The sequence below is a fragment of the Leptonychotes weddellii genome, chromosome 6, assembly GCF_054177405.1.
Source record: "Leptonychotes weddellii isolate Sample4059 chromosome 6, ASM5417740v2, whole genome shotgun sequence".
NCBI lineage: Eukaryota > Metazoa > Chordata > Mammalia > Carnivora > Phocidae > Leptonychotes > Leptonychotes weddellii.
In genome coordinates, this window is record NC_138374.1 from 77102215 (window position 1) to 77115561 (window position 13347).

Consider the following 13347-nt stretch of genomic DNA (forward strand, 5'->3'; position numbering starts at 1 on the left):
GGTTCCCCTAAGCTTGAACTGTCGGCTCTGAAGCCTGAGCCTGGGAGTCCTGAAGCCTCGGAGGGAAGACACAGGGCCAGCCCGTGGCCGAGAACACAGGTGGCTTTAAAAAGCACGCCGGGGGCTTCGATATGGGGTTGGGGAATTTGACAACAGACTCTAGAAAACAGAATGTCAGCGATGGGGCCGCCCGGTGCCGAAGGGAGAGCACAGGGATGCGGCCATCTACTGCCTCCCGGGGTCTTTCAAAGTCAAGGCTTGGGTGCAGCGTCTGCCTGTGTCTCCGTGTCAGCTCAAGAGGGACAGCACCGCCCGCGTTCTCCCACGTGCCCTCCACACTCCCGGACTCCGCACATGGCTGGCAAAGAGGAAATGCTGAGGAAGTGGGGCCCCCGAGCCCCGGGACTCCCCCAGTCCGTTCCTCTGCCTGTGGATTTCAGCAGGAAGCGTCCTTGCTGGAAAACTCTTCTGGTTCTGGTTTGACCCTCGTTTTTGAGCTTCAGGCTGTGGAAAGGGGTTTCCAACCGCTCATGTTTAACCCATAATTTTTCTTTTTTTTTTAAAGATTTTATTTATTTATTTGAGAGAGAATGAGAGAGAGCACATGAGAGGGGGGAGGGTCAGAGGGAGAAGCAGACTCCCTGCCGAGCAGGGAGCCCGATGTGGGACTCGATCCCGGGACTCCAGGATCATGACCTGAGCCGAAGGCAGTCGCTCAACCAACTGAGCCACCCAGGCGCCCTAACCCATAATTTTTCTACCAGAATAGACAAATTCCCCCCAAATCGATGCCAGAATGATCCTGACCGGGGTCACAAGGTGAGCGACAACTCTGCTCGGCATTGCTACCTTCTGAATGGGAAACGTGAATTACCTTTTTCAGTATTGCTACGCAGGAATTATTCGCAGCGAAGACTACGCCACCATTCCCTGACTGACTTCAGACTTGTCCAGGAACTGACCCAGGTCCTCAGGAGGCAGCCAGCATCAGGGAGTAAAGTCAGTGGACAGAGTGACGCCAGGGCCTGCGGGTTGCGGTCGGTCACGCGGAGCGCCCTGAACTCCTGACCAGACGCCTGTCTCCACAGGCAGGAGCTGGGGGCCACCGTAGGGTACGTGGCGCAAGGTCCCAGGGCACTACAGCCTCCCAAGCTCTGCTCACGGCAGAGTCACCACGGGGACCGGCCCCTGCGGGACAGGGACACACGCCAAGCGGGGAGCGGGAGCCACCCCCCGGAGCCGGGGCTAAGATTCTAGCCACGGTGTCTGGCGCCTGACCCCCCACCGAAGGAGGGCGGATCGGAAGACAGCCTGGCCCAGCCAGCCGTCCGTAGCCGGATGTGACTATACACCTCATGTCTATGCAGACAGAGAAGCCAGGATCTTTAGTGCCCGAAAATGAATACATAATCTTCATCAGTTCTGAAGTTTCAAACAGAAATAACACAAATTTTCTATAACACAAGTGCATCCCACTGGCAGAAAGAATGTTTAAAAACTGCTGCAAAAACACCGTTACCAAGGACGATGAATAAAGGTCTGTTGGTATCTGACTGTGCCGGGAGTGGGGCCAGCGATCAAACCCTACGTAGGCGGGCGCAAACGGGCTTTGGGGATGTAACTGAGGGATCGCAAAGCCTCCCCTTCTAGAAATCCTCTCTCCCCAGCCCACCCCATCGCTGCGTCCAACTCCTGCTTGTGTAACAGAGGATTTAATATAAATAAATGAAAGAGGGGATATTCAGGCAGTATTACACATTTATTTATACCTAAGGACAAATTAATTGATCACATCAGTTAGCACAGAGCAGGATCCTAAGGAGTAGAAAAGGCAAAGTTTTAAGAATACAAACACACATGTGATTTACTGTCCTTTTTAAATGTCAGTTATATGTGAACATGAATCTGATTCCTTCGAGTGCCAACTTCTGACACCCATTCTCCCTAAAAAGTGCTTCCAGGAACGTGCATACATAGTACACACTGGACATGCAGCATTCATATCCACGTGGGAAAGGCGCTGGATTGCTGCTGGATTTTGGTTACACCAGCATTTATAATGCTCGGTATTCATTCATCCATCAGTTTCATTCATGCCTCCATCCGTCCGCCCATCCATCTGTCAGTCCGTCCATCCACCCATCATCCATCGGTGAATCGCTGAGCACCCAGCCTACCTGCAATGTGTCCCAGGTGCTGGGCATAGTCAGGAATCGTGCTCTTGCCGCACCCGCGTGGAGAAGGACCGCGAACAAGTTAGCAGATACGTGAGCTAGAGACTAACACGCCGTGATCACCGCTCTGACGAACAGGTGCCAAGGTCACAGAGACCGACCAGGGGCCCCTGGAATCGGGTGGACAGGACAGGCACCCTGAGGAAAGGACAATGAAGAAGCAGAGCCGCAGAGCAAGGAGGCCTCATCGTGCGGATCTGGGAGAAGGAGGCTTTGGGCAGAGGGACAGCAGGTGCAAAGGCCAGGAAAACGCAAGTGTCCGTAAAAACACGCAGATGGGCCCATGAGTCTGAGATCCAGTGAGCAAGGGCAGACAAAGGCCTTGTAGACTGGGGCATACCATATTAGGTAGTTATGGACAGGGCTGGAAAGAGGTCATGCTTTTGAGAAGCTTTCTGGTTTCCGGGGTGATAAAACAACAGAAGGCCTTCATCTCTGGGCAATATTCATGAAGCCTACTTGTTCTCTATTTCCTGAGATGTTCCTGAGCTTGTCTGGGTTTTAAACACGGAGTGTCTTGGGCCAAAAGTCTTATCAGGGGAGTCGATCTCTGAAGCCAAATAAACTTTTAATTACTGAAACCTGATGGGAACAACAGCTTTTGCATGGGCTGCATGTGAGCAGAAAATGTTCATTGACTTTCAAAAACCTTCTTAAGAATTTTTTTATTTTCAAGGGAAAGCTTGTTCAATGTAACCTGCCAGATTGCAAAGTTAAAGAGGAAAAACCACACATCTATCGCAGTAAATACAGAGAAGCGTTCTGTATCCATGCAACACAGACTCCTAACTAAAACACGGAGAAACCCTCTTCCCTAACACACAACGTCTATGCGAATCCCACAGTGCGCGTTCTTGTGAATCGTGACTCTGACTGGTGTTAACTGAGGTATAACTGACAAACCACATCCTATTGCTGTCGGGTGTAACCACGGTGATCCGTATTTCAAACCTTTGGACATGGCCGCTGGGGAGTCCCCGTCCGTCCCCTCCCACGGTGGTCACAGTACCGCAGACGGTACCCACCCCCGGCACGTTCCCTCCCGTGCCTCACCTCACAGCTGCAACCCTCTGGCCGCCCCAACCCGCCCCTCCCACGGGGGCGATCTCCGCATTCACGGGTCCGTTTCTCTTTTGTTCGTTTCTTTCCTCATTGAGATTCTGCCTGTCACGCGCATTCGTCTTTCTCTGTCTTACTTCACCTTAATTCTTTGTACTAACTTTGACTTTTTAAAAAAACACCTTGAAAATGAAAGCAGAGACAGGGCGTGCTCTCAGCCTAGGGCAGCGACTGTCCGTGCTCAGGGACTACCGAATTCAGTGCTTCGAGGACTTCCATAGAGACGAGCTACGCGAAGTCCGAGAACAGTCACCGTCAGGGTTAGAAGCTCTGTCCTCACCCTCAGATGCGGCAGTGTGCAGAGACTGAGCTGTTGCCGTGAAGGCCGAGCCTCGCCTGCATCAGCTCCATGGCTGCGGAGATGGTTGGCCCCCTGCCACCGCCCAGTGAACCTCTGAGCACTGTTCTCAACTCAGACGCACCCACACAGCGTAACCACAAAGAGCAGATGCAGCTATGCTTGCCAGACGTAAGCGAAACCTCACTGCGACGAGCAACCATGGCGTCACCGCGGCAAACACACGTCCACCTGCCGGCCTGTCACGGCCCCACTCTGTCTCCCTAAACGGATCCCGCCTGAGACAGACGCGACGGTAACTGAGCCGATCTTCTGAGCACCATGCGTCTCTGCATCAGCACGCGCAGTTTGGACCTTTACCGCGCTTTCTCGAGCGCCGAGGCCATGAGTACGTGGCTGGTGGGTGGCGCAGCAGCGAGCAGCCCGCACGTGCCCTGAGCTGCTCTCCTGCCCTGACAGAAACGGGACGACCTGGGTTGTAATCACGGTAGAGGAGAGACACAGTGGCCTGTGATGCCAAGCCCCCTTCGCCCCCGGCCGCAGCCTCAGTGCTCTCCCACCAGCATGCAGCATCGCCCCAGACGGCGCGGCTGGCGTCCTGGCCCCGGGCTCCTGCAGCTCGGCCCCGCGCCCTGCGAGCGGCTGCCACGGGCAGGGGCGGGCACTTTACCTTCTTGTGCACAGAAAGGCTTATCGCTGGGGATCCAGCCGAGGGTTCCATTAAGATGTCTCACACACAGTCTCTTTGTAGGGCCCTTGAGCGTGAACCCGTCTTGGCAGTGAAACTGGGTGACAGAGCTTTCAAGGAAAACCCCTCCGCCAGGCGTCCTGAAGCCGTCCTCGGGGACGCCTGGGTCAGCGCACACCTGAAGGTCATCCAACCCTACATTGACAGAGAGAAGAGAAGCTGCCTCTGAATAGGTCCTTCCGATGCCGGGGGCCTTCCTGCATCGTGACAGACCCCGTCACACACCATAAGCACCCAGCCACTCCAGCCAGACCAGAACGTACGCATTCTGGTGCGCACCATACCCGGCTTCTTGCTTGGAACAGCACCCATTAGCGTCTCCGTCTGACGGCCAAGTCAGCCCTTCACGGAGGCTCTGGGACAGGGAGGGGAGGAAGGAAGCCACACGGGGAACCAAACAGGGTGAGATGCTGCAGGGGGTGAGGCGGGAGGGTCAGGGAGGAGGAGGCGAATTCTGAGCTGCCCTGTAGGACAGACGAACCACATCCCACAGACAGAACCGAGGCTGCAGGTGATGCACGGCTGGCGTTCCACAGGACGGGCCTGAGCAGCGAACACCCTTCTCCTCCCTGCCCCTCACCCCTGCCCCACCTGCCAGGCCTCATCCAGGCTCTGGGTACCTTCCAAACCCACCCAGCCACCCCCTCTGTGTCCCAACAAGAGCGCAGCCGCCACCGGTGCTCAGTTGGGAGCCGTCCAGGGAAAAATAGCCTGTTCATCTCTGTGTCCCACAGAATCCCTCATCACCCTCCATCACACCCACACACGTGCGGGGAATGAACGGAGTCCCATGGAACCTGCCTTCCATTGCCCTGGATCACTCCACACACGTGCGAGGAATGAACGAAGTCCCACGGAATCCCTCGTCACCCTCCATCGCCCCCACACACGTGCGGGGAATGAACGGAGTCCCACGGAATCCCTCGTCACTCTCCATCGCCCCCACACACCTGTGAGGAATGAACGGAGTCCCACGGAGCCCGCCGTCTGGAAGCCCCTCCATGGGGCTGGTCAATGCCGGCCCTCAGTGTATGGCAGCCTCGAGCGGCCCCAGAGGGCTGGGCTGCGTGCAGGTGGCAGGGGATGGCTGAGGCCCCCGGTGAGTGGACATCAGCCAAACAGAGGGAGGATGGGCCTGAGGGGACTGGTGGGGCGCAGAGGGGGGACGCGGCAGAGCTCAATCCAGCAAAGCGGTGGCGGGAAGACTGCCAGAAATGCCTCCTGGGCACCAGCTGCACCAGGATCTGAAGGACGGTTTGTGAAAGGCCGACCCACAGACCCAGGTGCTCTCTGGTGGGTGGGGAAGGGCTGTCCTCCTGAAAAGCTCTCCAAATGGCTCTGAGCAGCCAGTCCAGCTCCTGGGAGGGCCAGCAGTTGAGGTCTGTGGATTCTTGAGGCTCCTGCCGCAGTCCTGGAGGGAGATGATGGGCCAGACGAGGGGAGAGGACTGGAACAGAGAGGCCGCAGGTGATACTAAGGACACAGAGGCTCAAATTCAGGGACAGTGGCGGGGGGAGGGAAATGAGTTAAGAGAGGCGTCAAGGATGGCTGCCAGGGTCGGGCGCTGGGCCTGCATGCAGAGGGAGGGGACATGGTGAAGACCAGCCTGGGGACCCGTCCCGGTGCAGCGGGCGGGTGCGGTGAGTCTGACTCCTTGGGACACCCAGGCCGGGTGGGGATGACCAGCCAGAGAGCCAAGTCGGAGGCCGCGCTGTCCTGAGCCACAGGTCTGCACACAGGCGGCGGCTAAAGGCACAGCTGGGCGGCCTCCTGGGAGCACACACGGGGAGAGGACCACATGTGGCTCAGAAAGACACAGCCACCAAGGGCGTGAGAACACAGGACGGCCTGAGCAAGGCCGCAGAAGCAAGGGAAGGCGTCTCAGGGGCAGGCCGCTGGCTGGAGAGGGAGCGGCCGGGTGGCTTCGGGGCTGGACGGGCCTATGGGGGAGCCTGCCCGCCCACAAGTGAGGGGGAGGCCGCAGCAAGCGTGCACTTCCCCTGCACGGTGCTTTGTGGGGACAAAGGATCACAGGGCACAAGCCATCCCTGCATTAGGGTCAAGGGAGAGACTTTCCTGTTAACCGTATTAAAATTTGAGGATGAAAGAGATCTGAACCTGTGTCCACAAAGCAGGGAGAAAGAAAGCCTGCAGATGAGGAGCAGATGGGGAAGCAGATGTGTGGGTTTGCTCAGTCCTGTGTGAACAGGTACAGAGACCCCAAAACCATTGACAGATGTCCTTTCCCTCAAAGGGTTTGCAAAGTCGTGAAGATGTGAGCCCCCCACCCCCGGACAATGAAAGGGCTGCAGGGGCAGCAGGGCGATTGGCCGTGAGCCCCAGGCCAGTGCTTGGACCGGCCCTGTCGGTGTTCCCACGCCCACAGTGGGGCGGACAGTGAGTGCTGGGGGGCAGGGGGCTCTGGATTCTGGCTCAGATGTGCAGCCGTGTGTGTTTCAACCTTGGCAGGGATGCCCTCCCCTCACCCGCCCCAGGACCCTCTCCCTAAGTTAATGCCTAAATCAATTTTTGTGTCTCTATTCTGTTTCTTTCTCCAAAGACTCACCCAGCAGTTTACAGAGAAATGGAAACCAGCCCGAGTTCTAAATTGATTTGGCTACATTTGATACAGTCTTCCTTTCTCGAATATGCCTTCCAGTTATAATAAGCCAAAAGATTGCTTTTCACACTGCTTTCTTTTTATGATTCTTTGCAGAGACTTCTTGTGTTGCTCACAGAACAGTCTGGCGGGTTTCAACAGACTCTGAAGTCCCCAGACAGAGGGGTCAAGCCCTCATAATGATGCCTTTCTCTGGGGGTGAAGACCCTGCGTTCCTGTCACTGCCCCTGCTTTCATTCGGAAGGAAGGGGAAAGAGGACATGTTACCTTCTGCCCAGAAGCCAAGTACAAATGACAATCCTACCCCTGATCTCTCCTGGGGTCACAGACGCAGGAAAGACAGTGCCGGGGTAGAGATGCCGGGGCCTAGGAGGGCATCACAGGCCGGTACTCTGGGCCAGGCTTGCAGAACCCAGGCCCCAGGCGCTGCCCCCACCCAGGAGGCTGCTACCCTGGACTCGGATCCAGAGAGAAATGATGTCCCCTGGGGTGTGGGAATGGCTGGCTTTCATGTCTTCACATCTTTAAAGTGCCTGAATAGCTTTAGGAAGACTGCATGCATCTGGGTTCTCCAGAGAACTCGGCCAGGAGGAGAGCTCGCTCTGTCTCACACACACACACACACACACACCAAGGAACTGGCTGACACAGGCATGCAGGCTGGGAAGTCCAAGATCCGCTTGGCAAGCTGGAGGCCCAGAGGGCTGCTAGCGTGCACTCCAGCCTGAGTCCAAGTCTGAAGGCAGGAGGAGATGAAGGTGCCAGCCTGAGGATGCAGACAGAGAGAAAGAAGTCTTTCTTACTCAACCTTTTGTTCGATTCAGGCTGTCAACAGATTAGATGAGGCCCACCCACATCAGGGAGGGCAGTCTGCTTTGCTCAGTCTACTGACTGCAACAGTGACCTCATCCGGAAGCACCCCACAGACCCACCGAGACTACTGTGGGACCAAATGTCTGGGCGCCCAGGGCCCAGTCGTGTTGACATGTGAAATGTCTCTTGTATATGTGCTGTGTTCTGGATTGAATTTAGGAGAACTGTTAGGGGATACCCCCTCCCAGGGCTTATTAAAATGGGATGTTCCCTTTTCTTTCCACTTCCCCCAAGAGAAACATACTGGAAATCATCCCGTAAACTCTGTTCTCCTCCTTAAGCTGTGGCTGCTGGGTTGTACAGCAGAATTTGGAGCCTGGGAGGGCAGGTTCCCAGGGCCAGACCCTCCGAGCAGGCCAGCTACCCCCAAATGGGCATGCGTCTGGTGGGCCAATCCCCACATTACAGAAAACACCAAGAGAACGGCTCTGCAGAGACATGGCCCGGGCTGGGGACTGACCCTCCAGGGTACTTTGAAAAGTGGCATCTAGAGCTCTGGCAAGACATGGAAAATGACTGTCTTGCTCAATGGGATGAGGTGTCTAGAGTGAAGAATATGCTCTTCTTATACCGTCCCACCTTCTGATTTCTGTCTCTTCACCCCGTGCTTATTCCCTCTCCTGCGTCAGTGGCTGGGCCTGGCCAGCAGCATCCTGATGCTCGGACTGTCCAGGTGCGGAGACGCAGAGCCTAGCCATGGTCCCTCGGAGGCAGAGGACGTGGACAGGGAAGGAATACATAAGGAGAGCACAGAGCTGGGTCCCTGAGGAAATTTTTCTGTCCTCACAGCATAGTTTTCCCATTTATTGTGAGAGCAGGAGTCATTCTTCTGATGGATCCAGGGCTGGATCTCACGGAGGCTCAGCTCTCACCTGGGTTATCTGTCCTCTGAGAGAGAATGGCTTTCTGCCTGGGGCAGGGGGTGTGACAAGCTGAGGGGTCTGTGCCTATGACTGGTGGTCAGTGTGGCTCATTTGTTAGTGGATGTGACTGCCCAAAGAGTCCCTAACCCAGACCCACCTCTGGCCCCACACTGCAGAGGGAGGAGGAGGTGTGTGCAGGTGTGGATGGGAAGAAGGTTGTAAAAAATTAAGGAATTCAGTCCACTCAGGTTGGGAGAAGGGAGGAGGGTGAGAAGGTGTAGGAAAGAGCCTGTCTGTGCTCAGGGAGAGTACTTCGTGCCTCCCTCATCTGTGGAATCCATCCATCCATCCATCCACCCATCCACCATCCTTCCACACATCTACCATCCACCCATCCTTCCATCTGTCCACCCATCCATCCCCATCCACCCATCCATCCATCCATCCATTCATCCATCCTCCATCTACCCAACTATCCTTCATCCTCCATCCATCCATCATCCATCCATCCTCCATGCATCCACCCATCCATCCATCCATCCATCCACTCATCCATCCTCCATCTACCCAACTATCCCTCCTCCATCCATCCATCCTCCATCTCTCTCCCTCTGCCCTTCATTAGCAGCACCTGTGGCATGCCCACTCACTGCACAACATGCTGGGTGCTAGGAAGTGAAGGATAAGACATGGTTCCCCCACCCCAGAGTTCACAACCCAGTGGGAGACGCTGTGAGGCAGAGCACAACGCTGCCAGGGTGAGGGGTGCTCTAGGAGTGCTGGGCACAGGTGCCTTGATGGGAAGAGAGGCTCCTGATCAGACTCTGTGGGGGGAGGGATGGCTCCTGGGGAGGTATCCCTGAGCTAGTCCTGGAGGGTGCACACATCATGGGGACCGTCCTTCCCTCAGCGGGGGTTCTGAAGGGTTCATCACTGCGCAGGGAACAATCCTCGTGGTCCTTCCACCCTGACACCTCCTGGCACACGGTCTCGGTGAGATGGGGCCAGGGAACCTTCTGTGTCACCCGACACACGCCGACTCGGGGCAGCCGGCCATGGGGCCCCCACTGACCACAGTATGGTGTGGACGACATGGGTGGTGAGAGCCTCGGGAGAGGCCGCAGCCTGGGCCCAGGGAGAGGCTCCTGAGACGGAAGCAGCTGGGTGCAGTGCAGGACTCGCACCCTCAGCGGCCCCGAGTGAAGGCCGGGAGGCTCGGTGACCCCGCGTGACCCCAAGGAGTCCCTCCTGGCAACACGATGCTCTCCTCCAGCAGATCTGAACACACCCAGCTTCCCCTGCACAGAGTCTGCTTTTTCTCATCACCAGTGAAGCGGACAAAGTCTCTGAGACCACTAACCAGCGAGACGTCGCTGTGCCTCAGCGAGCCTCTCGACCAGGAGGGAACCCTTCCTTCTGTCACGGCAGGGAAAGATCTTCAGAACGCCTTTGCTATGTTTGAAGACCCTGAAAGCTTCGGCACCTGGCTTGTTGCGTTACAAGCACCAACAAAAGGCAGCCGGGCAGGTCCCAAGGGCCTGCTGGTGAGGGGCCCCTCCAACCCCCTTCGCACTGCCCCAGACGCCACCTCGGCCTTCCCCACTGCCACAAAAATCCCCTGCTCTCCCAACGGCCTTAGCCGATTATTCCAGTGAACGCGTGCATCCACAGCCCGTCCTACTCCAGAAACCATGTGAGCCAGTGGCGTGTCTGTAACCAGGCATCAGCAACGAAAAGAGCCAGAGAGACAACACTGAGGAAATGACGTCAGGCAAAACCTATCCAGCAAATAAATCAACCCTCAACACCAATATTCTCAAATGCAATGCCCCACACTGATGGCGGTCGGGGAACACAGAACCATGAGCTTGCCGGAAGTTTCCAGCCACCTCACAGCCAACCGAACATTGCCCACACATTCTGGAGGCCCATCCTGGCAAGGTCAGGCTCGGACACTCGGAGGACTCCCCTCCCTGGTGACAGACGTCTTCCCCAGAGTGCTGGAAGGACTGAGCAAGGTGGCCCGGGGCTGCCGTGGACCGAGGCGCTGAGCCCACTCTGGGCCCAACACCTTTCCAGGAGAAGCCAGGGCGGGCCACAGAAGACCCTCATAAGAGTCGGAATGCAGGAGAAACAGCAAATTAACAATTTAACACTGTCACAACTACAATTAAAAGCAATGGGAAAACGGAATTTGCTTTATAAAAATTCACTTATAACCCATATTTCCGTAACAAGATCATTATTAAGTGGTTCCTGACCTTCTCTGTTCCAGCCTAAATAATCTCCATGTTTGGCAAAATTTCAGCTATTTGTTTTTAAAAGGAAAAGGGAAGGAGGAGAGGAGGGGATTATTATAATCTATTTATATACTCAGTGGGTCAACATACAGTGTCGGGCACTGGGGGAAAGCTGCCAACGGGCATTCACTCAACAAACCACGTGAACCCAGACCCCCCGAAAAGGGAGCTTACATCTAGGACCGTGAGGAGTTTGTGATCTGCAAGTTGTGACCTTACAGCAAGTCACGGAATCAATTTTAAGGGTCACAACGTTTTGGAAACAAAAAGGAAAAGTCAGAGTGCATCCCACACAGTAAGGGGAGAACTGTTTCGTGTGGTTTTAGTGGTTGTTAGTCTGCAAAATAAAATAGATTTGCTTCCATGGTTCACAGGTAAAAAGGTTTGAAAGACACATCTTTAAATATACTCTACCCTGTGATTCTATTTGAAAACATAAATTTACTTCAAATAATGTGGATGCTCTAGGTTGTGGAGGGAGGCTGTGCACTTTGCATCCTGACTTGGCCATTTTTCTAGCTGTGTGGTCTTAGGTAAATTACTTCACCTCTCTGTGTCTCAGCTCTCTTCGTCTATAAAACGGGTACTGTAAGAATAAGCACCTGCTTCTAGGGCTACTGAGAAATGTAAGTAACGCAATGGCCAGCATGTGGTAAGTTCACAACAAACGTAGGTAAGCCATTATGTCATTAATATTCAACCAGTTCCCTCAAGAACAAAAACATATGGCTTCATAAAGAGGCAATCGCCTGATTTCCTAGAACCACCTTCATTTCCAAAAATATCTGGGCTCTTTTCCTAACTTGCCCTAGAGTTGTCTCTGCAAATGGCTGCTGAACGTCAGAACAATAACAAATACTTCTAGAATCCTGCCCTTGGCAAACAGTCGAGTCACACAAAGCTCCGGAGTCGGCCTTCTGTGAATTGGGAGCCAGGCTTGGAGGGGAGGGCGGTGGGCAGCGCGAGATGGTGGGCGCTCTGCAACGGAGCAAACAGTCAGGCTCCCCCGCCTGGGTTCAAGGATGGGCACATTCCCGGGGACCAGCGAGTCAGACCAAAACCAAACAGAACACATGCAGAAATCGCTCGAGCCAAAGAACAGGTTCAGGACAAATTTTCCAATACAAGATCAAAAATGCAACAAAGGAAATCAAAGCCTACTAAGTTCATTTTGTCTGTGAATACGGCGTTCCGTCATGCCACAGTTCTGCGCAGCATCCCTTTACGTATTTAAAGGGACATCTGGAAAAAAGAGATGCTGATCACTGTTACTATTTATTAGGCTAAACAGACTTCTCACCGAAAAAGCAGGATTCCCTGGGAAACACAGCCAAGACGCCAGAAAGCAAGACCAGGCGAGTTGCTGCGGGGCTGCTTCTGCGTCCCAGCACGGCGCACCATTCATTGCAGAGGATTCACACCCACCTCACACCGTGCACACCTGCTCTCCCAGAGCCACTGTGGCCTGGGGGACACAGCCCGCACCCGGCGCCCAGCAGGGAGGGAACTCTCCCCCCGGAAACCATGAGAATGCTTCCATGTTTCACGAAGTACCCAGAGAGGAATACAAAGTCGGCTGCGTCTCAGTGTCTGAGCAAGTAAATGCAGCAAAAGTAAATCTTAATAGCATAATTTAGACTTGATTAAAATGCATAAAGACCACAGATGTGGAAGTCGTCGCGCTCCCCATTTGACGCCAAAACTGGTATTTTCCCCCTCTTGATTTAATTCGCTTTGATTACCCAATTATTCCGAAATCCTTTCACTCAGTTTCAGCTCCTATAAAACTGGTAACGGTGCTAACTCATAATGTGGTTTCCACTCCAGTCTCAGTACCGCTCCATAAACGCGTGCCCAACAACAGGACAGAGTTACTCCAGACTGCGATATTACAACGCGGAGAAACAGAACAAGCCTTTCTGCGTCTGAAATAAAGCAGCACAGAAAACCACCCATCAGAACAGTCCGAGGGTCTCTTCTATCAACAGGAGATGGGGCACGGACATCTCATCGTTGACGTAAGCCTTGGGATTATTAGTTGACGACATCCGACGAACGTGGATAAATTACAAAGCTGATTAGTAAGTCAAAAATGGGTCTCTTTTCTAAAGCAAGTCCTTATCAAATATAAGGAGGCTGCCAGCTGGTCAGCTATGGCCCTGAGAGGTCGCTCAGTCTTCTCACTAGATGAGGCGACTGGAAGACCTCCCAGATCCCCCCTGCTCCTAAACTCCAGGATTTCTAGTCTCTTTCTGATGAAAACCAGTAACGACCTCCCAAAGCACACACCCT

At 54.5% G+C, this 13347-nt stretch overlaps 1 protein-coding gene across 2 annotated transcripts in view; it reads right to left on the bottom strand.

Moving 5' to 3' along the window:
• The window catches only part of SUSD4 (sushi domain containing 4), an 83849-nt gene that overhangs the window by 34747 nt on the left and 35755 nt on the right, over positions 1 to 13347 (bottom strand). The window contains exon 3 of one of the 2 annotated variants that reach the window (XM_081824409.1): positions 4322 to 4534. The exons of the other annotated variant lie outside the window; for it this stretch is intronic. Coding sequence (XP_081680535.1) covers positions 4322 to 4534 — 213 coding nt within the window. The remainder of the gene's footprint in view (positions 1 to 4321; positions 4535 to 13347) is intronic. 2 annotated transcript variants of the gene reach the window in all.